General features: G+C 35.3%; 1 protein-coding gene across 1 annotated transcript in view; it reads left to right on the top strand.

Annotated features, from left to right (window-relative positions):
• LOC128658546 (dynein axonemal heavy chain 11-like) overlaps positions 1 to 26887 on the top strand; it is a 1692686-nt gene that overhangs the window by 1391707 nt on the left and 274092 nt on the right. The window contains 5 exon segments of the mRNA XM_053712841.1: positions 5593 to 5727; positions 10124 to 10297; positions 15306 to 15541; positions 15757 to 15879; positions 20450 to 20654. Of these exon segments, the coding sequence (XP_053568816.1) occupies positions 5593 to 5727; positions 10124 to 10297; positions 15306 to 15541; positions 15757 to 15879; positions 20450 to 20654 (873 nt within the window).

The following is a 26887-nucleotide window of genomic DNA, read 5'->3' as shown; positions in this document are numbered from 1 at the left end:
TTTTGGGGCAACATTTTCAATCAATTAATGAATAGAAAAAAGAACTAGTTTGTTTTGCATATTAATTGTTAGCATATTTCAAACACACATTAGAAGGCATATTCTCATATTTAACAGGATCTCTTTGGTGATGCAATTTATTTAAACATTGGATTTTAGTTTAGCATGAACTGTGAAATAAGTTTTGAAAGGAAGCTGGTGATGAAGTAGAAGTGCACCGGGCATTTAATAAGCAGAACAACGGCAGGATAATTAACGGGCATGCATAAAGATTCATGCTTTATACCAAAATTTTAATTTTGCACATAAATGTGCCTGATGTAGTCAGCATTTAATCACCTAGCTGACAGGAGTAACTACTTTCATTTAACCTTGACTGAAGATCATGAATTCTAACAGGTTTAATTGGGTACATCATTTAACAGAATGAACAGAGCAAATTTTTCTCAATTCATAGCTTCTGATTGACATTCACCAGCAATATTGCGTTGCACAATTAATGCTGCTCTGTATTTCTAGGCTGGGCAGAGATTGCCATAGCGATGTGACACTGTTTGATCACAGTGGCAAATAAAGTACTTAATTTCTCCCTTTTTTTTAGAAAAAGATAAAAAAAAATTTGTATTATTTATGGAAGCTTTTCATACTACTTTTTTTGATTAACCACATTAATATTCAAAACTGTAAGGGATGAGACAATCAGAAAAAAATAGGATTTGCCAGATGATCTGTTTGTGAATATTATGATCACCATTTACATTGTGAATAATTTTACTTAAAAATGTACTTAAACTTCCATTAAATAGTTAACAGCAAACTAGATTTACTAAAGTTTAGAAATCTTGTCACATAATACTAAATATATGAAATAGAAGAATGCAGTTATTGAAAAACAATTGTTTCACCAGAATACCCTAAAATGACATTTCAGTATAAAAATGAAATGCTATATTTTGTTAAAGCAAACTAATTTTAATCAAAATGTACTTTGTTTAACCAATGTCATGCACCTTATGTACTCCTGTGCCTCTATAAAATAAGGAGCAAGTCAGAAGCAGACAAACATATCTACCTCTCACTGACCACATCCTTCTTAAGAGCGCCACTTTTATGTTCTAGGAGTACAACAGAAGTGAATTTATTAAAAGGTCAAGGGCCAGATTACTCGCAAGAGTGTAAACTTTGCTAAAAGTAAACTTTTTGCGCACGTCGGGTTACACACGTATTACAAGTTGAAAATAAAAAGTTTGAGCATGAGCGAAACCCGAGGCGCTCTAACTAAATATCGCAACAGCATTAACATATTCTCCCCATAGAAGTCAATGGAGAGCGCAGAACAAAAAAACTTAACACCTATCGCTCACACGCTAACCCGACAGGAGTTATTCATATTTCACATTCCAATGTTCTTCACATACAGAACAATGTAATTTTTAATGTAAATGCATATTTCTATATTTATCTTTATATACCTATACCTGTATATTTATTACTATAGATATATAGGTATAGATATCTATTTTACACAAACATTATCACATAGATATAGAAATATATATAGCACAGAAGAAAAAACCTAACACCTATTGCTCGCACACTAACCCAATAGGATTTATTCATATTTCACATTCCAATGTTCTTCACATATAGAACAATGTAATTTGTATTGTAAATGCAGATTTCTATATTTATCTATATATACCTATACCTATATATCTATTTCTATAGATATATAGGTATAGATATCTATTTTATATTAACATTATCATGTATATATAGAAATATATATTTACAAATTAGAAAGTACATTTTTCCTTTGTGAGGAACATAGGAATGTAAAATATGTGTATTGCGCTTTGCGTTTTAGGTCTAACGCAGTATCTGGTTAGAGCACAAGAATTGCTAACTTCAATGCACGTTATTTAAATTTTAAATATTAAATATTAAATATAAATTATTTAAAAATATTAATAACAATTATTATACATACTGTAAAAAATTCTAAATGATCCATAACATATATATATATATATTTTTATACAGTATGTATAATAATTTGTAATAAATCTCATTAATTTTTTTAAATATATAGGGCCAGATTACAAGTGGAGTGCTAATTAATGCTCCCACTAGAGAGTTAACCGCGCTAGAAGTAAGCTTTTTGCGCTTGTTGGGTTGCGCACGTTTTATGATTTGAAAGTAAACTGTTTTCACTCATGCACCAAGCCGACGAGAGCACAAAGCCGAAACTTAGAATAGCGTGTGCCGTTCATGTATTCCCCATAGAAGTATGTAATGTTGAATGTTTAGTGCAACTTTTTTTAACCCACTTCCCTTTACGCAAGGTTTTCAGTCACGCTAACCGGATGAGAGTAAAATGTGATTGTGCTCTAGTGATCACGTTTACTTTCAACTTATAATAGGCGCGCTATTTCCAACATGCTCAAAAACCCAATATCACTTGCACGCAACACAGTAAGTGCGTCACTTGTATTCTAGCCCTAAATAGCCTAGTGAAACAGAGCATTTTATTTTTACACTGGAAACTCACTGGGAAATATAAACTTTCAAGATATATTCTCTCTTCCTCTGGTTTGAATAATTGTTATTATTATAACTATTATTAATATTTTTACAGTGATCCTGTCCATTCACATTTAATGCTAATATGTTTTAAGAGGTGTCACTTTATAATGCATTGTTCTATTATTTTATATCAGAATTAGTCAAATAACACTACTGCTCCAATCAGTCCAACCTATCTATCTGTCTAACTTTGTATAGCATGGATCTAAGTGCACATCTGTCTGTGTTATAGTTGTAATCTAGATATGAAAATAAGGTGCTGTTAAATGCACAACAGAAAACAGATATGCTAGTGCACACAACATAATTACATTTATCTAGAACTAAATACATATTTCTATGGAAAAAAACTGGGGTATATTTATAGATAGAATCTTATTTGTATATAGAGTTACAATATGATTTGTGACACAAGCATACATTTTGTTGGCAGATAAGAACCAGAGGGTCTGTTAACTATGATTCTATCTAAAAATGTAGATATAATTAAATTAGCGAGTTTTCTACCTGTTCAGTAAAATATCAAATAAGTCACTTCATCCAGAAAGAAGTAATTTATGGGTGAACATTATCTTTAGGACCTTATAATCACACCATTGTCTTCTGTATGTAAATAACATTACTTATTTAAAGGGACAGTCTACTCCAGAAATTTTATTTTTTTAAAAGATAGATATTCCCTTTATTACCCATTCCCCAGTTTTGAATAACCATATTTCCCATATTTCAGTTCTTTTGACTGACTTGCATTTTAGCCAATCAGTGCCCTCTCAAAAGTAACTCTGTGGGCTTGAGCACAATGTTATCTATATGGCACACATTAACTAATGCCATCTAGCTGGGAAGAACTGTCAAATGCATTCAGATAAGTGGCGGCCTTCAAGGGCTTAGAAATTAGCATATGAGCCTACCCAAGTTTAGCTTTCAACTAAAAGTACCAAGAGAACAAAGCAATTTGATGATAAAGGTACATTGGAAAGTTATTTAAAATTGCATGCCCTATCTGAATCATAAAAGTTTAATTTTGACTAGACTGTCCCTTTAAAATAAGTGGAACCCATTTTTTATTAAAGGAAAATAGCAAAGGAAAAATTAAATGTTCTAATTCATAAGATGTATTTTATTGTACTACTCAATGTGGAACTGAAGCTATTTTTAACCCCTGCAAAGGGAATAAACACATAGATATAGTCTCAGCTCAGGAGCCGCAGAGAACTACTGGTTCTGAACTGAAAACAGCCAGTGATCGAATTGGCAGTGGAAGTTGTGCCACCCCCCAATCATCGGCTGTGTTCAGCACAGGTGCTGCAGTGCTTGTGGCTAGAGGAGGATTTTACCTATATGTTTAAACCCCTTGTAAATATGGAACACATAGAGTTCCACAGTGAGTAGTGCAAAAATGACATACAGGCTTGCTCATGCAACCACTACTTCTTCAGAGGTTGCTGATGTCAAACAACCAGGACACTGGTTGCTCATGCAATATTAAATTCTGGCAGCTGGTGCTACATTGGAGGCTCCAATTGCACATGGACAGGCTTCCTGTCTGGGAACATTGTCTACTCGGGCCCTAAATCTATGCCTGCCCTAAATCTATGCCTGCCCCATATTAAAATTTTATATAACTTGCTCTGCATTAAAGAGACATTGTAAACTAGATTTTTCTTTGTATGAATGTTTTGTAGATGATCCATTTATATAGCCCATCTGGGAGAGTTTCTGTAACAATGAATAGTTTGCTTATTTGTTTAATAACATTGTGCAGATTTTCAAACTCCTAACCATGCCTCAAAGTATCAGATGTAGACTGAAGTCTACCAATTACTGCTTGTTCCTGTTTGTGTAATGGGTAATTTAATATGCAGGGGAGGGGGAGGGAAGGGTCCACTCTTCCAGCTTTCTCAGCCCCTTTCAGGGGAGTCCCAGCCTAACCTCATCAACAGTGCTGAACTGGGAGCTTCTAAGTAAGTTTTTTAAAAGGTTTTATACTGGATGTTTATATCAGTATCTGTGCATAATCTTCTTTATAGTAGTGTTTATTACATGCAGTTATATGAAAATTGGTGTATACTGTCCCTTTAAAGGGCCAGTAAAGCTATTTTTTCAAGGCATACACATTAAAATGCAAATTAAATTTTAGCACCCCCATAAATGCTTGTTTTTTTAAGCTTTCTATAAGGGGAGAAGTACTTTTTATTGGCTCTAGCACATGGAAAAAATAGATGCAGGTTATAGGAAGAGGGGTAAGTAAACAGGCACCCAGAGGGGAGCTAAAACTAATTGGCATAATACTATGTTCAGTGGCATTGACACTAGCACACTCTATGCAATGCAATAAGGTATATGCCTCATAAAAAGTAATAGCTTTAAAGGGACGAAAAACTGCTGGGTACAACTACAATAGCACAGTTACTACTTACCATGCTATTACTTTTCTTCCTGTATCTGCAGCTCTCTTTAAAATAGTTCTCTTATTTTAGAATCCAATAACTAATGCTCTGCATTTTATACTGGGTGCCTCCATCTTGTAGCACGCGTATTGCTGCATCCTGTGACAGAAGCAGTGCACTTTTTGACAACTGTGCCTTGCACTTCCGTTTAGCTCACATAATAGAGAGCAGAAGTGTTACATTTTTGCTGTTTTTTTTCCCCACAGTTTAAAAGTTACATAAAAAATATAAGCTCCAAGATGGCAGCTCCCAGTGTGAAGAGGCAGAGCTTCACTAACTGATCATTTTAAGGGGCTAAAATAAGAGAACAACTTTGAAAACAGCTGCAGGCACATGAGGAAAATCAAGAGCAGTTTAATGTCCCGTTAATATCTCTAAGAATTTTGAAAAAGTATGTTAACAACATCATAAATGCATTATTTTCTAGCGATAGAGTTTGTGTTTTGTTAGTGTATATTGCAACATAAAAAAAAAAGATTAGGTAATAGAAACAGTGGTAATATTTTTACTTGTTCATGTGGTTTCTGAAATTGATATTTAATGTTTTCATTCAAAGGAATTGGATACAAACCTTGCTGCCTTAACAACTGCATTTGAAAGGGCTACAGCTGAGAAAATCCGCTGTCAAGAAGAAGTGAATAGAACTAACAAGACAATTGAGCTGGCCAACAGATTAGTGAAAGGTCTAGAGGTGAGGTCCAACAGGGCAGGCTAATGAAGCAACCTGCAGAAAGCACTTCTTTGTTATACACTACTGATCTGGCAATAACTGAGGCACTTAGCGAAGAAACTGATGAGCTGAAAAAAATTATGTCATTATCATGCATTTATTTTCATGGTAGAAACGTGTTTTTGACCTTTACGTTTTCAACATTTTTGCTACATTTCATTCTAGATTACAGCTAGAATATGAAGTGGTTAGCAGGCATTGTAAGCAATAAATTTGGAATATTAAGTATTATGTATCTACAATAAATGTGATTAATTAAAATGCAAAGACTGCTCGTAGCTATCAAACAATGTTAATGATGCTTTACAGCAATGAATATGATGCAGTTGTGCTATCATTTTAGTTGACTGTTTTCGCTTTTTCATAGACAATTTTGAAAAATTTCTGATGCTTTCTTTCCTGAGAACGGATTACCGGGCAATCTCTTGCTTTACTAGACATCTGTGCTAATCCAGTCACTATATCATTCACAAATGTCCATTTGAAGAGTATTCGTTTATGCTTGACTGCTATTCAATGTGTTATTCCATTGTAACAGGCTGTGAATGAATTTCAATTGCGTAACCAAATAAATGGGAGGCAAGGGTAGATAAACCAGGGGCATATGATTTATCTGAATTGTATTTATTGCCTGGAGATTTATATATAGACAGTGCCATATTCTCCTAAGACCGATTGACAACTTTTTATGTTTCTGAGTGTTTGATTAATCTAAACCCTTTCCTCAAGTAGTAGATAGGGTGAAACAAATATTACAAACTAGCATATAGCCCATAGCAGAGAGGCCACATAATCCACTATATCATTTTGTTTATCAAAACACTGTAACACTTTTACATTTTAGCTTCACCTTTTTTATACTGAATTTTCAAATTGTTTTGCAAGTTGGCAGATTTAATAATCTCAGATATGCAAGTCAAGGGAGCAATATAAATATAAAAAGTGTTAAACAGACATAAAAATACAATAACAAAATGCTCTTATTTGTTATTATTGCCCATGCCGCCTGGTATCTATGGGGGTTGATATTACAATCTATCTTTTGATAATAATAATATGCACATAAGCAGCTGCCAATAAGTCTTTTTTTATTGTTGACACGATCACTGTAACCCATTTGTATTATTTATCGGCAGCACTTTATCAGTTTGTTGATAATATAACACTTGCCAATCCTGTTTGGTTGATCTTAATTTAACTTCTCAATACTCAAAGCAAAATTTTCAAGGCCATTTAACTTATAAAAAATACCACAGCTAAAAGGACTTTGAGTACCCAAAAAAAGTTGTGAATGTAACATTGAAATTGTGCTAAACACACTGAATCTATCCACTGCCATATTAGATGAGAATAGGATACAATAAGTTAAAGTAAAGAAATGAATAAGAAGCACTTTTACACAAACACAAAATAGCGAAATCAATAGCCCAACACATGCCCACTATACCCATAATGCTCCTCTTAGATCCCTTAGAAAGACAAACACAAATATCTCTATGTTTCAGAGCATAACAAGTTAAAGGGACAGTCTAGTCAAAATTAAACTTTCATGATTCAGATAGGGCATGTCATTTTAAACAACTTTCCAATTTACTAATATTATCTAATTTGCTCAATTATTTAGATATCCTTTGTTGAAGAAATAGCAATGCACATGTGTGAGCCAATCACACGAGGCCTCTATGTGCAGCAACCAATAAGCAGCTACTGAGCATATCTAGATATGCTTTTCAGCAAGTGATATCAAGAGAATGAAGCAAATTAGATAAAAGAAGTAAATTAGAAAGTTGTTTAAAATGTCATGCTCTTTCTAAATCACGAAAGAAAAAAATGTGGGTTTCATGCCCCTTTAATTTCACACATGCCACCTCTTAGCAATACTGTAAGCTATTGAAAGCGATCAATTCCTATACAGCCCCTTCAACCTGTGCTTTAGCCACCCGCAAAACCTTAATTTTTTTTGCACCTCAGTCCTGTACATATGGTTTCTGGATTAGCAAATCAGAAAACAAACAACAAAGAGAACAATTTCAATGTTATTGCATTATGTCCTTTTAAAGCTGAACTTAATACACTATTATTTTAAATAATGTTATAGTGCACTTATATTTAACTGTGACAGCATGGCTGATATCTACTCTCTGCACTCAATATTAACCCTTTCTCTGCTAAGCCTTTTTTCACCCCAGTGCTGGGCCAATTTTGATTTTTATAATGCATGGCATGTGAGATAGCATTAGAAAAAAAAAACCTGTAAAAAAAAAAGGTTAATTTTTGCATAGATTTTAGTAAATAATATTGAAAATGGCCCAGTGACCACTGCTGTTACTGTGATCACCTTACTAAATTGTCATCAAGTCTAGTCATATGTAAAATAGGTACCTATTGCAAGGTGTTTACTGTTGCTACAGTGACTTTATAGACCATTTTCATATATTTTATTAAGAGAGGGACTTCTCTACTAGAAAATAAAGTTTGGGGTCTCTAAACACACCAGATTTTTTTATTGTGTATTTTATGTAATATCCCCAAGCAAATACCCATGCGTTTTTTTAACTTTATTTTTAAAAGATTTGCTTTCTATTACTGCTCCCAGACGGCCATCCTTCAAATGATGGCTCTTGTAGGTTTGTAGTTTGTAAGGGATCCTGATTCAGCCCCTTTGTGTACGTGGTGACATCAACAAAGCCTGGGAGTGCCACCCACTAGGCCACTAACGATCCCCAGCCTGTAGTGTGGGGGTTGCTGAAAACATTGTTTGATCATGTATCCCCCTACATGATGAAAAGGGCTTGTCATACGGCTACAGGGTGTGATGTGCATGATAAGCATAAATACAATCATAAAAATTTAAATCATAAATATTAGCATTACAATCATAAATATTTGCACATAAATACACATGCACACACATATATATATATATATATATATATATATATATATATATATATATATATATATATATATATATATATATAAAAAACATATATCTATTTGACATATCAAATACATTGGGGCCCTTTCCAGTCAAACGCCTTGCCTTTTTAACCCTTTAAAACATTTATTAATATTTAAATTATATATTTTTAATAAAAAGTGTATATATTTTGCAATACTTTATTTTAATGTGTTTTACAAGAGTTTTATGCAACTTATTTTAACCCTTACGCTTTACTTCAGGTCTGAAGTTGTGCTAAATATTCTAGCCTAGTTTCAGCTTTCACTCAAAAGCAATCTATAGCTTTCAACTTGTAATACCAGTACAAGTTCGCCTGGGCACAATATCCATTGAAAGAATAGGCTGCGCTCGAGTGAAGTCGGGCGCACTAACTCTTTTCTGGTTAAAGCACTTAACCATGGACTTGTAAAATCAAAGTGGCACGCTAATGGTAGCGTAGTAAAGCAAAACTTGTTATCACGCCCGCACTATCATTAACATGCAATTTCTAATCTAGCCCATAATGTTTACACTACTCAGTACAACAGTTCTTCTTTGAAATTAATTACATCATGCAATGTTATGCAAACAAGTCTACAAGAAAACTGAAATTTTAGTTTTGTGGAGTGACATCTGGGTAGAAAGCTAAATGCAGTTTTTTGTCCGTATATCATGGCAATACGTACTGCAGCATTGAGCTTAATGCATAAAAGACCATGAGGATGTCATTTCTATCAGAAAAGAACAGTGTACTTTTTAAGGAAACATTCTCATTTCCAAAAACAGGTTCTTCACATAGAGTGTGCTTTACAGTAAGCCCATGAATTACCAAATGATCTTGATAAATATTATGTAAAACCATATCATTTAGATACTTTAAATCTCATTTTATGAACTTCCCCTTCAATTTCAACATATATCCACAGTTATTGGGTCAGTAGTATACTAATAATTCTGTACAGAGATCTGTGTTGCCTAATGTCTTATGCATCAGTAACATTTTCTAATTGTCATAAGACTGGGGATTCGCTCAGAATAGAGAGGCATCTCTGTAACAATACTTCTCCAACTCCTTTGTGATTCTATTAAACTAATTCACTACTGCATGAGGGGTTTGACACACCTTAAAATAACAAAAATGGAAAAAAATATCTATTACTGGAGATGTCTATCCATTTTGTTTAACCCAGACTACTAAAATCCTTTTAAATGCTATATGTATGGTGGCGTTTATCTCTAAATGGTTTTATTGGTCTAAAATGTTTACTTTTCTTTTGAGAGATGCATATAGTGTCTGAGTTTATTCAACCAAATGTATTCTGACATTTAACAAAGTCAGAGTGTTATGTTTGTCTATGTTGTCTTTACACAACAATCTATGCATCTTATTCTCCTCTCTCCCTTTCTGCTCGGCAGTCAGAAAATGTGAGATGGGCTCAATCTGTAGCTCTGTATCATCAACAAGAAAAAACACTGTGTGGGGATGTTCTACTCACAGCAACATTTATCTCTTATGCTGGTTCATTTTCTAAAAAGTATCGTCATGAGCTTGTTGAGCAATTGTGGATGCCATACTTACGAAGCCAAAAGGTATTTATCCACATTTAAAAACACATGGTTTATACACAATGTTATATATGCATGCTTTATAACACCAAGGGCGGTAGTTTGCGCTCACTCTCGAGCGTTAAAACCACTTAAAGTAAATGTTTTGTACTTCGAGATTAGCGCTCATATTATGAGTTGAAATGAAAACGCTTGCGCATTGCCAAAGTCGCAGTAACAAATAGACATAAAAAAGTTGCAAACACAAAATCGCATTTCCCCCATAGACTTCAATGGAGCCGACAAATTTTATAAAAAACACGATAGCGGTTATTTAAAACCACAACATAAGAAGATAATATTGCATATTTCATAATCCATTGTTCTGCAAAGAGATATTTAAATATATATCTAATGGATTTTTGCACAAATATATATTTATATCTGTATCTATATTTATACATGATTTTATATAGGAATATCTATTTAAAAATGCAAAAAACATATTCTGCTATATGAAGAACATTTGAATGTGAAATATTTACAGTTAAGTTAATACACATATATTCATATATTAAATATGAATATTGCATAAATATGCCTTTACATGTTTTCATCTACTTGACTTGAAAGGGCTACAATGCACTTATATGTGTCTATATATGTATACATATGTATTTATGTTTATATGTGTATATATGTCTTTTCAGAAATGAATAACATGATTTCTTTGTCAGGAGCTAGTAGGTCCCTCTAACAACCTTTGAAAGATGCTTTTTTGTTAAAAGGATTGATGGGTAGAAAATTTACTTCTGTGGAGCTCTTCAAGAGAAAAAAATACACCTAGATTACAAGTTTTGCGCTATAGAGGGTAGTTAACAAACGCAACAAAAGTTGCGTTATTTCACCCTCCATAGCGATGCCATTACAAGTTTTTGAAAAGCCGCCTTGTGCGTGCGATATGGTTGCGTTAAGCTCCATACCGCACAAAATACCAGCACTGCTATGCCGTGCTGGTGCACGCTTTCCCCATATCAATGGGGAGAGAGTGTCAGAAAAAAAACTAACACCTGCGATCGCATAATGAAAAGCTCCATAACGCAGCCCCAGTGATGTCTGGAGAAAAAAAAAAGTTACGTTTAAACCTAACATCTTAACATAAACCCCACGTCTAAACACCCCTAATCTGCTGCCCCTGACATCGCCAACACCTACATAATGTTATTAACCCCTAATCTGCCACTCCCGATATCGCTGCCACTATACTAAAGTTATTAACCCCTATTCCCCCGCACCCCAACATCGCCTACACTATAATAAATCTATTAACCCCTATTATGCTGCTCCCCGACACCCGCTAACTTTAACATAATTAAAATAGAGCTAAATTAAAGTTAGAATTATTAACTAAATAATTCCTATTTAAAACTAAATACAAAGTAACTTACCTGTGAAATAAAACCTAAGCTAGCTACAATATAACTAATAGTTATATTGTAGCTAGCTTAGGTTTAATTTTTATTTCGCAGATAAGTTTGTATTTATTTTAACTAGGTAGACTAGTTAGTAAATAGTTATTAACTATTTACTAACTACCTAGTTAAAATAAATACAAAATTACCTGTGAAATAAAAATTAAACCTAAGCTAGCTACAATATAACTATTAGTTATATTGTAGCTAGCTTAGGTTTTATTTCACAGGTAAGTTACTTTATATTTAGTGTGAAATAAAACCTAAGATACCTTACACTAAAACCTAGCATTACAAAAAAATTAAAAACACTAAAATTACAAAAAATAAAAAAAACCTACCATTACAAAATTATCCAACACAATAAAAATGATTCCTATTCTAATACCCTGATTTAAAAAAAAAAAACACCCCAAAATAAAAAAAACCTAATCTATAATAAACTACCAAGGGCTTTTAAAAGGGCCTTTTATAGGGCATTGCCCTAAAAAATCAGCTCTTTTTCTACAAAAGAAAAACATACACCCCCTAACAGTATACAAACCCCCACCCCCCCCAAACCCACAAAATAAAGTAAAACCTAATCTACCCATTTCCCTGAAAAGGGCATTTGTATGGACATTGCCCTTAAAAGGGCATTAGCTCTTTTGCTGCCCATTAAAAATAAAAAATGGCTATTCTAGAAAAAAAACATTACACAAAATAGCAAATTAATTATCCAAAATAATAACAATTATTCCTATTCTAGTACCCATTTTAAAAAACCCACCCCAAAATAAAAGAAACCTAATCTATAATAAACTACAAATAGCCCTTAAAAGGGCCTTTTGTATGGCATTGCCCTAAAGAAATCAGCTCTTTTTCTAAAAAATAAAATAAAAAAACCACCCCCCCCAAACCCACAAAATAAAAAACTATCTAAAAAGCTCTTTTTCTTGCCCTTAAAAGGGCATTCAGCACTTTTAAGAAATGCCCAAACCCTAATCTAAAAAAAAAATCCCACCCCAAAAAACCCTAAAAACACTAACCCCTCTTTAGGTACTCACAGTTGCTGAAGTCCCACTTGAACGATCTTCATCCCGGCGGCTCCATCTTCATCTGGACAGCTCCATCTTCATCAATTGCGGGACCGGCATCTTCTTCATCCCTGCGGAGATGGAATGGCCGATGCGCAGAGGCGAAGGTCCAAGGCGGAGGTCCAGACGGCAGTCCATCGATCCGACGTGGAAGTCCTCTTCATGCAATCGTCCGCCGCACACTGAGGATTCAAATGCAAGGTACCCCTTTTATACTGGGGGTATCATTGCATTCCTATTGGCTGAACAATTTAAATCAGCCAATAGGAATTAGGGCTGCTAAAATCCTATTGGCTGTTCAATCAGCCAATAGGATTTAAGCAGCTCTCATTCCTATTCGCTGATTCGAATGGCTGATTCGTAATGACTGCGTGCTGATTTTTTCAGCATTAAAACATGAACGCAAAACTTGTAATCTACCTGATAGTTATTTAAAAGGAAATAAAATGGCAAAAAGAAAATGTTCTAGATGAGTTATATACAAGCAATAGTGCAATACAAAAGCTCTATCAAGCTGTTTAATGCCTGCAAATTAGTTAAACATATTCAATTAAATTTAGCTCCAGAGCAGCAATACACTACTGGGACCTACAAGTCTGGTGAGCCAATGACAAGAGGGATATCTAGATTGTAAGTTCCCACAGGAATAGGGCCCTCAATTCCCCCTGTATTTGTCTGTAAAATGTTGTCTTTTATTGTATTGTTTCTCCGTTGTACTTTTATCTTTGTACCCATGGACAGTGCTGCGGAATTTGTTGGTGCTTTATAAATAAAGAATAATAATATGTGCATAGTCACCAATCACTAGCTTGTTTTAAAAATATTTATTTTTTGCTTTATTCAAAACATTTTTTGTAATTGGGGGTTTAAGTGTTGGGAGAATAACCATTGGATAGAGAATAGTATAGAAAGGAGGTTTACCAGTGATGGTTTGCTATAGAGGGATCACATGAGGATGTGTTTGTGGCTATGGGATGTAGTTGCAGTTAGTGTTATAGTGTTGTAGTTAGACATTGGGGACAGCATGGTTATGTTTTGGTGGAGGTTTGGAACATTACGCTTTTTGGTTTATTTGGTGAACAAGGTCACAAGTTGGTTTATTTGTAGTTGGGGTCAGATGAAGGGTTTCTAGACTTTGTCACAAGTTAGTTTATTTGTAGTTGGGGGGTCAGATGATCGTTTGCAAGACTTTGTCACAAGTTAGTTTATTTGTAGATGGGGGTCGGATAAAGGGTTACTAGACTGTCACAAGTTGGTTGGTGAGCGAGGTCACAAGTTGGTTTATTTGTAGTTGGGGGTCAGATGAAGGGTTTCTAGACTTTGTCACAAGTTAGTTTATTTGTAGATGGGGGTCAGATAAAGGGTTGCTAGACTGTCACAAGTTGGTTGGTGAGCGAGGTCACAAGTTGGTTTATTTGTAGTTGGGGGTCAGATGAAGGGTTTCTAGACTTTGTCACAAGTTAGTTTATTTGTAGTTGGGGGGGTCAGATGAACGTTTGCGAAACTTTGTCACAAGTTAGTTTATTTGTAGATGGGGGTCGGATAAAGGGTTGCTAGACTGTCACAAGTTGGTTGGTGAGCGAGGTCACAAGTTGGTTTATTTGTAGTTGGGGGTCAGATGAAGGGTTTCTAGACTTTGTCACAAGTTAGTTTATTTGTAGTTGGGGGGATCAGATGAATGGTTGCAAGACTTTGTCACAAGTTAGTTTATTTGTAGATGGGGGTCAGATAAAGGGTTGCTAGACTGTCACAAGTTGGTTTATATGTAGTTGGGGGTCAGATGAAGGTTTGCTAGACTTTGACTCAAGTTGGTTTATTTGTAGTTGGGGATAAGGGGTTTCTAGACTTTGTCACAAGTTGGTTTATTTGTAGTTGGTGGTCAGATGAAGGGTTGCTGGACTTTGTCAAAAGATGGTTTATTTGTATTTGAGGGGTCAGATGAAGGGTTGCTAGACTTTGTCATAAGTTGGTTTATATGTAGTTGGGGGTCAGATGAAGGGTTGCTAATCTTTGTCACAAGTTGGTTTACATGTAGTTGGGGGTTACATGAAGGGTTTCTAGACTTTGTCATGGGAGTTAACTCAATTTTACTCAAAATTATTTTTTATCTTCTCCACTCATTGTTATACACCAGTTGAATGGTAGCTAAACAGCTGTATAACTGCTTTGAGGACTTGCTACGGAAAGCGGTCAGTGACAGTAATGTGAGTGCCGCACATATATTTAATGGCACATGCTATAACTACAGAGCATCTAGAACCATAATTGGGAGCTGGTAAAAAAAAATAATCATATTTAACATGTAATTTCAGGATAAAAAAAATTACTGATTGCTATAAATGTAGCTTACTCTTGAGATTTTTACATAATATTTGTATGTATTGTAAAAAAAATAAAACCTTAGTGATAATTTACAGTTGATTTACATTGATAATATTGTTTATGACAAGAGTGATTAATCATAAATATTTGGGTATAATACAAATATAATGTTTTCTGTTGTAGTTTCCCATTCCAATGACTGAAGGATTAGATCCAATATCCATGCTGACTGATGATGCAACAATTGCAAAATGGAATAATGAAGGACTGCCTAGTGATACCATGTCCATTCAGAATGGCACAATACTTACAAATTGTGAACGATGGCCTCTAATGATTGATCCTCAGCTTCAGGGAATTAAGTGGATTAAAAGTAGATATGGATCTAATTTAAAAGTTATCCATCTGGGCCATAAGGGGTAAATATATTTAACTAATCAAATTTATCTTAGAAGAACTGCTCTTTCCTATTATTTTTTGTTCATCTCAACTATAACTGGAGTTAGCTAATATAGAATCAATAAACTGATATTGTCTGTAGATAAAAAATTTTATTCATAATTGTGCAACAACCATGATATATTTTTTATTGCCATAAAAATGTATTGATAGTTTCTGTTTACATAATTTGCAGGTATGTTGATGTCATTGAGCAGGCCGTTGAGGCTGGAGACCCTGTCTTGATAGAAAATTTAGAAGAAACAATTGATCCCATAATTGACCCTTTACTAGGAAGGCATACACTTAAAAAAGGAAGGTAACAATAATAATTTTCTCTATAACATTCCTACTGTTTTCCCCACTTTTTCTTTCTCCCTCTATTTCCAAATCTCTTTAATTTATCTCTACTTCCCATTTCCAGGTCTCTCAGTTTTAATAAATCTTTATATTTTTCCTCATTTTCTCTTTCTCTGTTTCTTCATTTTCTCTCCCCCTTTTCTCTTTGCTTTCATTCATCTCCTCTTCCTGATCCCATTCCTTAATTCCCTCACTTTATTGATCTTTCTTTGTGGGGAAGAGAGAGAGCATAAAAATGGAGGAAGAGAGAAGAGGAAAGAGTGAGCTAAAGAAAATATGAAAGTGGTAAATGGAGAACAAGACTGAGCATGCAAGAGAGATAAGGGCAAAGGAAAGAGAACAGTCTATGGAGAGAGAAGAAATATGAGAGATGGACAGGAAAAAAGAAGTGATAATGATGGAGAGAGAAAGATATTGAGAGGGGGAAATAAAAAAAAATAGAGTGGAAATGTAAAAGCACAAAAACGGTAGAGAAAAAGAAGATGATAAAAAGATGTTAGGAAAAAGGAAGGAAGAGGGCAAGATTCTCAAATGCTATCCAGCTTGCAGTAAAGTCATCTTGCAGAACCCAGATGTACTTACCTCACTGAATTATTTAAGAAAAGGGGCTGAACCTGTAAGATGACAGCTTCCTCACACAGAAGGTAATAATAGTTTCAGAGATGAGAATATCACAGGGGAGAGTGAGTTTGAAGCAAATACAGATTAATTTGAAAATGTTCACTGCACTTTAACTTGTATTTGCCTCTAGTTTAGTATAATTACTTTTCTGTTAGTTAATTAAGTTTATTGTGAATTCTGAGCAAACGTCTCCAGCATATGATTGTTAAGATCAATCACTGAGACTTGCAGATGTAAACACCTAAGGAACTTCCCCTTCCAACCCAAAGAACTACCCTGTCCATCCTACTCTCCGAAACTGCCAGGGTCATTTGACATAGGAAAAATTAGAAAGTGTAATGCTATTTGTAAAATATACACAGAAATATACAAAGAATTATTATAATTTGTTAAAGATACACATTTAAAGTACAATCAGAATTTGTAAATAAAAATCACATTCCTAAATACATTGTTGTTCACAATGTCTAAATTATTATTATTATTATTAATAACAATTATTTATAAAGTGCCAATAGTTTACACAGCACTATACAGAGGTGCAATACATTCATTAAGGTACAAACAATACTAGAGTTACAATGACAAGTTATACAAGGATATGTTACATATATTTCACAAAGTTCTTTAACAAACAAAACAAAAAGTTCATTAAAAAAGTCACAGTGACGTTTTTCACAAAAGGAGAGGAGCACCCTGCCCTTGAGCACAATCAGTAGTAGATGCACTTTTATATGAAGTAAGCTACAGTTTGAAGGATTCTCAAGCTTACAATCTAAAGGAGAAAATGATATATGACACATAAGGAGGGGGGGAGGGAAGTTAGAGACATTGTCTTTGTAGTGTGGTGATTTGAGGATATATGAAGATGGAATTAATGATCACTCATTTACTATATTACTTTCTTCCAGTAATGTATTTTAATGCAGTGTTTTACAAATAATATGATATGAATGGGAAGTAAGTAACTTACACATTGGGGTTTACAACAGGCTTTAAGTCCTAGGTCTTTAGAGCCTAGAAAACCGCTGGTACTTTTTAATATTCAGCCTTTATTAAATCTGCTTTTATAATATCAGTAGCTACCCTCAGACCAAGACCAATTTGTTATCCCTAACATGAAATTAGACTTTGTTTTTACTGTTGCAATTTTTCAGATGCAAACAAAAACTGTCAGTAATCTAAATTTAGTAATAATAGTAGTCATTCATAGATGTTTCTAATGAGAAAAATATGTAGTGCATTGAGATAATAACTTCCCAATATGTTAGTACCAGTGATTTATTCATATTTTCTTTTTTTCAACTAAACCTTCCAAAAATGTTTGGTTTCCTTGAGAAAATGTCCTATCAGGCCCCCACTTGTTCATAAATATAGCAGAGTCCTCCTCATGCTGTGTATCGATCCGTTTGTATGCACCAACACCGCTCAAGCCTGCACTGAAAGGTATCTTTAATTTCTCACTCCCTTGGGGGTATTTGATTCAAGGAGTGATTTTATAGCATGTTGAGACTCGGAAAATGACTACTACTTATTACACTTTAGTTGCAATTCTGAATTTCAATGACTGTCCGCTTCAAAACAATATTCTAAGAACTAGCACAAGAACTTGTTGAATTGAAAGTTTGTACAGTGAGTTTGCAACAAGAAGAAGTGATTATATATTAAATTGTGTTTCCTTTTATCTTTACTTATTTTTAAATGATGCTGTTCTTAATTTTGAAACAGTTTAAACATTATAATAAATATTAGAGATGCAAATTTGTTTCGAAAATGGGATTCTCGTTTTCGTTTTAACAAAACAAAAATCCGAATGAATGCATAAAGATAGGGAAAAACATTAAAAAAAATACTGACACAAATCATCAGTATTCAATTGTTTCCTGTAAAAATAATTACGGGGTTAATACTTACCTTAATGTACACTGGAGAGCGTGCAAAACCCAATCCTCGTTTTGCCTGAGCCCCTGTCTCGCTAACAGGAGACTTAGTGCATTCGGCTCCCAGGCTCTGCACTAAAGTTGGTGCAGATCCTGGGAACTAGGAGTGGTAAGCTTGCTGTTAGCGCAGCCATGGGGGAGATTTATCAAGCATCTTGCTCGCTCCGCCCGAGGTTTCAGGTCTGCCAGAAACCTAAGTTAAGAAGCAGCGGCCGTAAGACTCTGCTCCTTAACTTGTCCGCCACCTTTTAGATACAATTGGGAGGATTGACAACCCCAGTCCTAGCGGCCGATTGGCTGCGAATGTGCAGGGGGTGGCATTGCACAAGCATTTTTTGTTAAATTCTGACAGCGTACAACAAATCATGCCTGCCCGGGCTTTAATAAGTTGACCCCATGGTCTCTGGCAAGAAGAGGATCAAGTTAGCGTGCTCTCCAGAGCTCGCTAGTCGCTATGGTAAGTATTTAGCTACAGGGGAACTTTTTACTTCTAGAATTGAAACATTTACATTTGTTTTAACAAAAACTAATGTAAATATTTAACTAAAATTCAATATTTATTTTGTTTTAAACAAAAGAAATACTAACTCACTTTATAAACTTTTGCACACTATGTTCTATAGAAGGCTCACTAGCCCCTACGTCTGGTTGACCTTTCATTTGCATGCGCCATAGATGGTAACTCAAGAGCAGGGTCCTCTTACTGCTGACAGTCTTAAGCCTTGTGCCTATTGCCATAATTCCTCTAATTATGTTGGCAGTTTTAAATAAATAAATTAATCATAAAATGTGTGCAGTGAGAATTGAGTGTAGGGACTTGTTCATGTTTTTAATAATACATAATAAACCTTTAAAAGGATACAACTCCCAATATTACATCAGTCACAAACACAACCATTGTTAATTTCCCATGTGCTTGTGGTACATAAACATAAAGATAATATAATTATAAAAACAAGATTATAAGTGCAAATTAGCTTGGCTTTATTAATACTGGGTCATATTTAAAGGGACATGCCGGTCAAAATTTAAATGCACATACATGAACTACATCTTTGATAAGAAACCTATTTGCAATATACATGTATTGGCAAAAATGCTTCTAGTAAAAGTTATCACTGTTTTAGAGGTAACATTTTTCTCTGCACGTGCATGTGACACATAACTAGATATTCTCAGTGCACCAGCATTTTAAATAATGGTGTTTGTATCGTGTCAGCAATTAACAAATTGGGTCATTACCAGATGGTAGCACCTTAGGCTCACTGAGCAAGTGCTGTGTTTACTATGCTGGTGCACTGAGCATACTTATAGGTACATAAAACCCACATTTTTTTCTTTCATGATTTAGAAAGAGTATGCAATTTTAAACATCTTTCTAATTTACTTCTATTATCTAATTTTCTTTATTCTCTTGATATCATTTGCTGAAAAGCATATCTAGATAGGCTCAGTAGCTGCCGATTGGTGGCTGCACATAGATGCCTTGTGTGTATGGCTCACCCATGTGCATTGCTATTTCTTGAGCAAAGGATATCTAAAGAATGAAGTAAATTAGATAATAGAAGTAAACTGGAATGTTGTTTAAAATTGTATTCACTATATAAATCATGGAAGAAAAAAAAATGTGTTTAGTGTCCCTTTGAATACACTTTTGAAACAGCTATAGCTTTCATTAGAAGCATTGTTGTTAATATATGTATATTACAAAAATGTTTCAATTCAAAACTGAAATGCATCCATCTGGTTTCCAATGTTGGCTTGAACGCCCCTTTAACTATTTTTTTCTGCACATCAGTTAGTGGATATTAGTTTCTGCTATTGTACCATCTATATATATTGTATACTATCTTACACAAGAAGACAAACAACATCACTTGTCTCTACAGTGTCACTACAATATTTCCAAGAGTTTATCCCATAAACCAGTTTGTTTAATATTTTAAAGTGTTTGTGTTTATTTTGCAGATACATTCAAGTGGGAGATAAAGAATGTAAGTTTCATCCCAAATTTAGATTGATTCTTCATACAAAACTTGCAAATCCACATTACAAACCTGAGATACAGGCGCAGACCACACTGATTAATTTTACTGTTACAAGAGATGGCCTGGAGGATCAGCTGTTGGCTGATGTGGTCAACCTGGAAAGACCAGATTTGGAACAATTCAAGGTAAAATTTGGGCTACCAATCTGAGTACTTTATTCTCTCTTTTTTTTTTTAAAAAATGTGGGTCATTTAATTAAAGATATATTATGAATGTTATGATTGTCAAGAAAAACACTTATGCCTAGATTACGAGTTTTGCGTTAGCCTTAAAAAGCAGCGTTGAGAGGTCCCAACGCTGCTTTTTACCTAACGCTGGTTTTACGAGTCTGACAGGTAGAGGCTCACCGCTCACTTTTCTTCTGCGACTCCAGGCTACCGCAAATCCCCTTACGTCAATTGCGTATCCTATCTTTTTAATGGGATTTGGCTAATGCTGGTATTATGAGTCTTGGAGAAAGTGAGCGGTAGAGCCTCTGCCTCCAAGACTCCAACCGCATTTAAAAGTCAGTAGTTAAGAGTTTTATGGGCTAACACCGGAACATAAAGTTCTTAACTACAGTGCTACAAAGTACACTAACACACATAAACTACCTATGAACCCCTAAACCGAGGCCCCCCACAAACACTATAATAAAATTATTTAACCCCTAATCTGCCGACTGGACACCGCCGCCACCTACATTATAGCTATGAACCCCAAATCTGCTGGCCCTAACATCGCCAACACCTATATTAAATTTATTAACCCCTAATCTGCCCCCCCACGTCGCCGCCACCTACCTACACTTATTAACCCCTAATCTGCTGACCGGACATCGCTGCTACTATAATAAATTTATTAACCCCTAAACCGCCGCACTCCTGCCTCGCAAACACTATAATAAATTTTATTAACCCCTAATCTGCCCTCCCTAACATCGCCGCAACCTACCTACAATTATTAACCCCTAATCTCCCGCACCCAATGTCACCGCTACTATAATAAAGTCATTATCTCCTAAGTCTAACCCCCTAAGTAAAATATAATTTAAATTAAACAAAATAAATTTACTATAATTAAATAAATTATTCCTATTTAAAACTAAATACTTACCTATAAAATAAACCATACGATAGCTACAATATAACTAATAGTTACATTGTAGCTATTTTATGATTTATTTTTATTTTACAGGCAACTTTGTATTTATTTTAACTAGGTACAATAGCTATTAAATAGTTAATAACTATTTAATAGCTACCTAGTTAAAATAATTACAAAATTACCTGTAAAATAAATCCTAACCTAAGTTACAAATACACCTAACACTACACTATCAATAAATTAATTAAATAAATTAAATACAATTATCTAAAATAAAATACATTTAAATAAACTAAACTATATTACAAAAACAAACAAACACTAAATTACAAATAAAAAATATTACAAGAATTTTAATCTAATTACACCTAATCTAAGCCCCCTAATAAAATAAAAAAATGCCCAAAAAATAAAATTTCCTACCCTATACTAAATTACAAAAGTAATCAGCTCTATTACCAGCCCTTAAAAGTGCTTTTTGCGGGGCATTGCCCCAAAGTAATCAGCTCTTTTACCTGTAAAAGAAAAGAAATACAATACCCCCCCCCAACATTACAACATTACAACCCACCACCCACACACCCCTACTCTAAAACCCACCCGATCCCCCCTTAAAAAAAAACTATCACTACCCCATTGAAGATCACCCTACCTTGAGCTGTCTTCACCCAGCCGGGCACTGATGGGCAAGAATAGGACATCTGGAGCGGCAGAAGTCTTCATCCGATCGGGGCAGAAGAGTTCCACCATCCAGCCGAAGTCTTCATCCAAGCGGCATCTTCTATCTTCATCCTTCCGGCGATGAGTAGCTCCATCTTGAATACCTCCAGCGCGAAGCCTCCCTCCAGCACGACGGACTAACGACGAATGACGGTTCCTTTAAATGACATCATCCAAGATAGCGTCCCTCGAATTCCGATTGGCTGATAGGATTCTATCAGCCAATCGAAATTAAGGTAGGAAAAATCCAATTGGCTGATGTAATCAGCCAATCGGATTGAAGTTCAATTTTAAGTGTTGGTAATAGAGCTGATTACTTTTGTAATTTAGTATAGGGTAGGGAATTTTATTTTTTGAGGGGGCTTTTTTATTTTATTAGGGGGCTTAGATTAGGTGTAATTAGATTAAAATTCTTATAATATTTTTTTATTTTTTGTAATTTAGTGTTTGTTTTTTTGTAATATAGTTTAGTTTATTTAATTGTATTTTATTTTAGATAATTGTATTTAATTTATTTAATTAATTTATTGATAGTGTAGTGTTAGGTGTATTTGTAACTTAGGTTAGGATTTATTTTACAGGTAATTTTGTAATTATTTTAACTAGGTAGCTATTAAATAGTTATTAACTATTTAATAGCTATTATACCTAGTTAAAATAAATACAAAGTTGCCTGTAAAATAAAAATAAATCATAGAATAGCTACAATTTAACTATTAGTTATATTGTAGCTATCTTATGGTTTATTTTATAGTAGCGGCCATGTTGGGTGCAGGAGATTAGGGGTTAATAATTGTAGGTAGGTTGCGGCGATGTTAGGGAGGGCAGATTAGGGGTTAATAAAATTTATTATAGTGTTTGCAAGGCGGGAGTGCAGCGGTTTAGGGGTTAATACATTTATTATAGTAGCGGCGATGTCCGGTCAGCAGATTAGGGGTTAATAAGTGTAGGTAGGTTGCAGCGATATTAGGGGTTAATAAAATTTATTGTAGTGTTTGCGAGGCGGGAGTGCGGCGGTTTAGGGGTTATTACATTTATTAAAGTAGCGACGATGTCCGGTCAGCAGATTAGGGGTTAATAAGTGTAGGTAGGTTGCGGCGATGTTAGGGAGGGCAGATTAGGGGTTAATAAAATTTACTATAGTGTTTGCGAGGTGGGAGTGCGGCGGTTTAGGGGTTAATACATTTATTATAGTAGCTGCGATGTCCGGTCGGCAGATTAGGGGTTAATAAGTGTAGGAAGGTGGCGGCGATGTTGGGGGGGGGGCAGATTAGGGGTTAATAAATTTAATATCGTTGTCGGCGATGTTGGGGGCAGAAGATTAGGGGTTCATAGGGATAATGTAGGTGGCGGCGGTGTCCGGAGAGGCAGATTAGGGGTTCATAGTATAATGCAGGTGTCAGTGATAGCGGGGACGGCATATTAGGGGTTAATAAGTAGTGATGTCACGAATAGTTCGCCGGCGAATAGTTCCCGGCGAACATAGCATGTTCGCATTTGCCGCGAACGGCGAACATATGCTATGTTTGGTCCGCACCCTATTCGTCATCATTGAGTAAAACTTTGACCCTGTACCTCACAGTCAGCAGACACATTCCAGCCAATCAGCAGCAGACCCTCCCTCCCAGACCCTCCCACCTCCTGGACAGCATCCATTTTAGATTCATTCGGAAGCTGCATTCTTAGTGAGAGGAGGGACAGTGTAGCTGCTGCTGATTTAATCGATAGCTAGGCTAGTGTGTTCACTACAGTCCTGAAGGACTCATCTGATCTCTCCTGTATGGACAGCACCCCAAAAAGCCCTTTTTAGGGCTAGAACATCAGTCTGCTTTTTTTTTCCTGTGTAATCTAATTGCAGTTGCCTGCCTGCCAGCGTGTGTGTCAGGCTCACAGCATATACTGTGCCCACTTGCCCAGTGCCACCACTCATATCTGGTGTAACAGTATTGTACATTTAAAAAAAACAACACTTTTTTGACTGTGAAATAATAGCAGTCAGTTTCCTTCACACGTGTGCGTTTCAGTGCCTGCCAGGGCACAGTGTCACCCCAGTGCAACTCATATCTGGTGTAACAGTAGTGTACATTTAAAAAAAACAACACTTTTTTGACTGTGAAATAATAGCAGTCAGTTTCCTTCACACGTGTGCGTTTCAGTGCCTGCCAGGGCACAGTGTCACCCCAGTGCAACTCATATCTGGTGTAACAGTAGTGTACATTAACCCCTTAATGACCACATCACTTTTCCATTTTCTGTCCGTTTGGGACCAGGGCTATTTTTACATTTTTGCGGTGTTTGTGTTTAGCTGTAATTTTCCTCTTACTCGTTTACTGTACCCAAACATATTATATACCGTTTTCTCACCATTAAATCGACTTTCTAAAGATACCATTATTTTCATCATATCCTATAATTTACTATAAATTTTTTTATAAAATACCAGGAAAAAACTTTGACCACCAAAATCTGTTACTCAACTACAACCAACAAAAAACACCCATGTTAAATAGTTTCTAAATTTTGTCCTGAGTTTACATGTTCTTTACTTTTTTTAGGGCCATAAATACAAGTAGCACTTTGCTATTTCCAAACCATTTTTTTTTTCAAAATTAGCGCTAGTTACATTTGAACCCTGATATCTGTCAGGAATCCCTGAATAGCCATTGACATGTATATATTTTTTTTTTAGAAGACATCCCAAAGTATTGATCTAGGCCCATTTTGGTATATTTCATGCCACCATTTCACCACCAAATGCGATCAAATAAAAAAAAATTGTTCACTTTTTCACAAATTTTTTCACAAACTTTAGGTTTCTCACTGAAATTATTTACAAATAGCTTGTGCAATTATGGCACAAATTGTTGTAAATGCTTCTCTGGGATCCCCTTTGTTCAGAAATAGCAGACATATATGGCTTTGGCGTTGCTTTTTGGTAGTTAGAAGGCCACTAAATGCAACTGCGCATTTAGTGCGCAGTTGCATTTAGTCTGCCAGTACTAAAATAAAAGGTATCTTTTTTTTATATATATATATTTTTAGCATATTTACATATGCTGTTGTGTAGGATCCCCCCCTTAGCCCCCAACCTCCCTGATCCCCCCAAAACAGCTTCCTAACCCTCCCCCTCTGCCTTATTGGGGGCCATATTGGGTACTGGCAGCTGTCTGCCAGTACCCAGTTTGCAAATAAAATGTTTTTGTTAATTTTTATTTCATTTTTCTGTAGTGTAGCTTCCCCCCCCCCCCCCCCAAGACCAATCCCCCACCCGCTCCCAGATCACTTAGATTTTAGACTCGGGGTTCATGTTAGGGTGTTAGGTGTAGACTTAGAAAGTGTTTCCCCATAGGAAACAATAGGGCTGTGTTAGAAGCTGGACGCTGCTTTTTTGCAGGTGTTAGGTTTTTTTTCACCCAGCTCAGCCCCATTGTATCCTATGGGGAAATCGTGCACGAGCACGTTTTTCCAGCTTACCGCTACCGTAAGCAACGCTGGTATTGAGGGTTGAAGTGGAGCTAAATTTGCTCACAGATCACTTTTCTGAGGCTAACGCAGCCATTCAAAAAACTAGTAATACCAGCGTTGGCTTAAGGGAGCGCTGGAAAATAAAGGCTCGTTAGCACCGCAGGTCTTTACAGACAAAACTCGTAATCTAGGCGTTAGGCTGTGTATCAAAAAAGCGTTAGCAAATCTGGTGTCATAAATTTCAATAATTGATGGGGAACTTCTTATGTTCTGAATAGTCAAAAATATTTTTTTTTATTTTTATTGAAGTTTAAATCAAGGCATACAATCCAAGTATGTCAGTTAAATCCATACAATGAAATTGTTTCCAAACATATAGTGGAGATAAATCAGTTAAAATATACGTAACATGTTTAACTGACAATATTTAAGAGTACAAGGGACCATACTGCTAGCTTTTTGTAGTGTAAACCCTCAAAATGTCTCATGTGGCCACATTTGGACCTCTTAATACTACCAGAAGGATGAAGCTATAGAGGGCCATCATGGGTGCTAGGAGATTACTCTTGAGTCTCAAAGGTAAACCTTTATTTTCTTATTTTACTTATATATAACTAGAACTCATAAAAGAACGTTTTGGGCTCAATCTAAGAGGGAACAAGCATACAAGTGTATAGTGCTACATAGCCCCTTTGTCTGTGATATGATTGAAAATGAGATACACAAATATATTCACATATGGCAAACATTGCTCACAATTAGACAACAAACAGTATGTAAAAAGCTTAGATATTTCCAGTCTAAAGATATACATCAGAAAAACTACAAGTTCTAAGACTCTGTTTTGCTTTGCCTCAGATTAAAGTCAGGGAGCACCACTATGGACCTAAAATTATATCTCTAGCAAGGAATAGAAGCTTCAGCCCTGGCTACAGTGCTAGCTGCTAGACTATGGGGATGTTGGACTCTGTATTAATATACAACCCGAACATGAGAGTGTTAGCATAGTTATTAGCCCATCTCAGATATCATAATGGACAACACACAAATGAACAGCTGCTAATGGACAGTACTTACATGCATACAA

Source organism: Bombina bombina, chromosome 1 (genome assembly GCF_027579735.1).
Source record: "Bombina bombina isolate aBomBom1 chromosome 1, aBomBom1.pri, whole genome shotgun sequence".
In the NCBI taxonomy this organism is placed as follows: domain Eukaryota; kingdom Metazoa; phylum Chordata; class Amphibia; order Anura; family Bombinatoridae; genus Bombina; species Bombina bombina.
The sequence above is the reverse complement of the archived record's forward strand: the minus strand, read 5'-3'. Positions and strand labels throughout refer to the sequence as shown.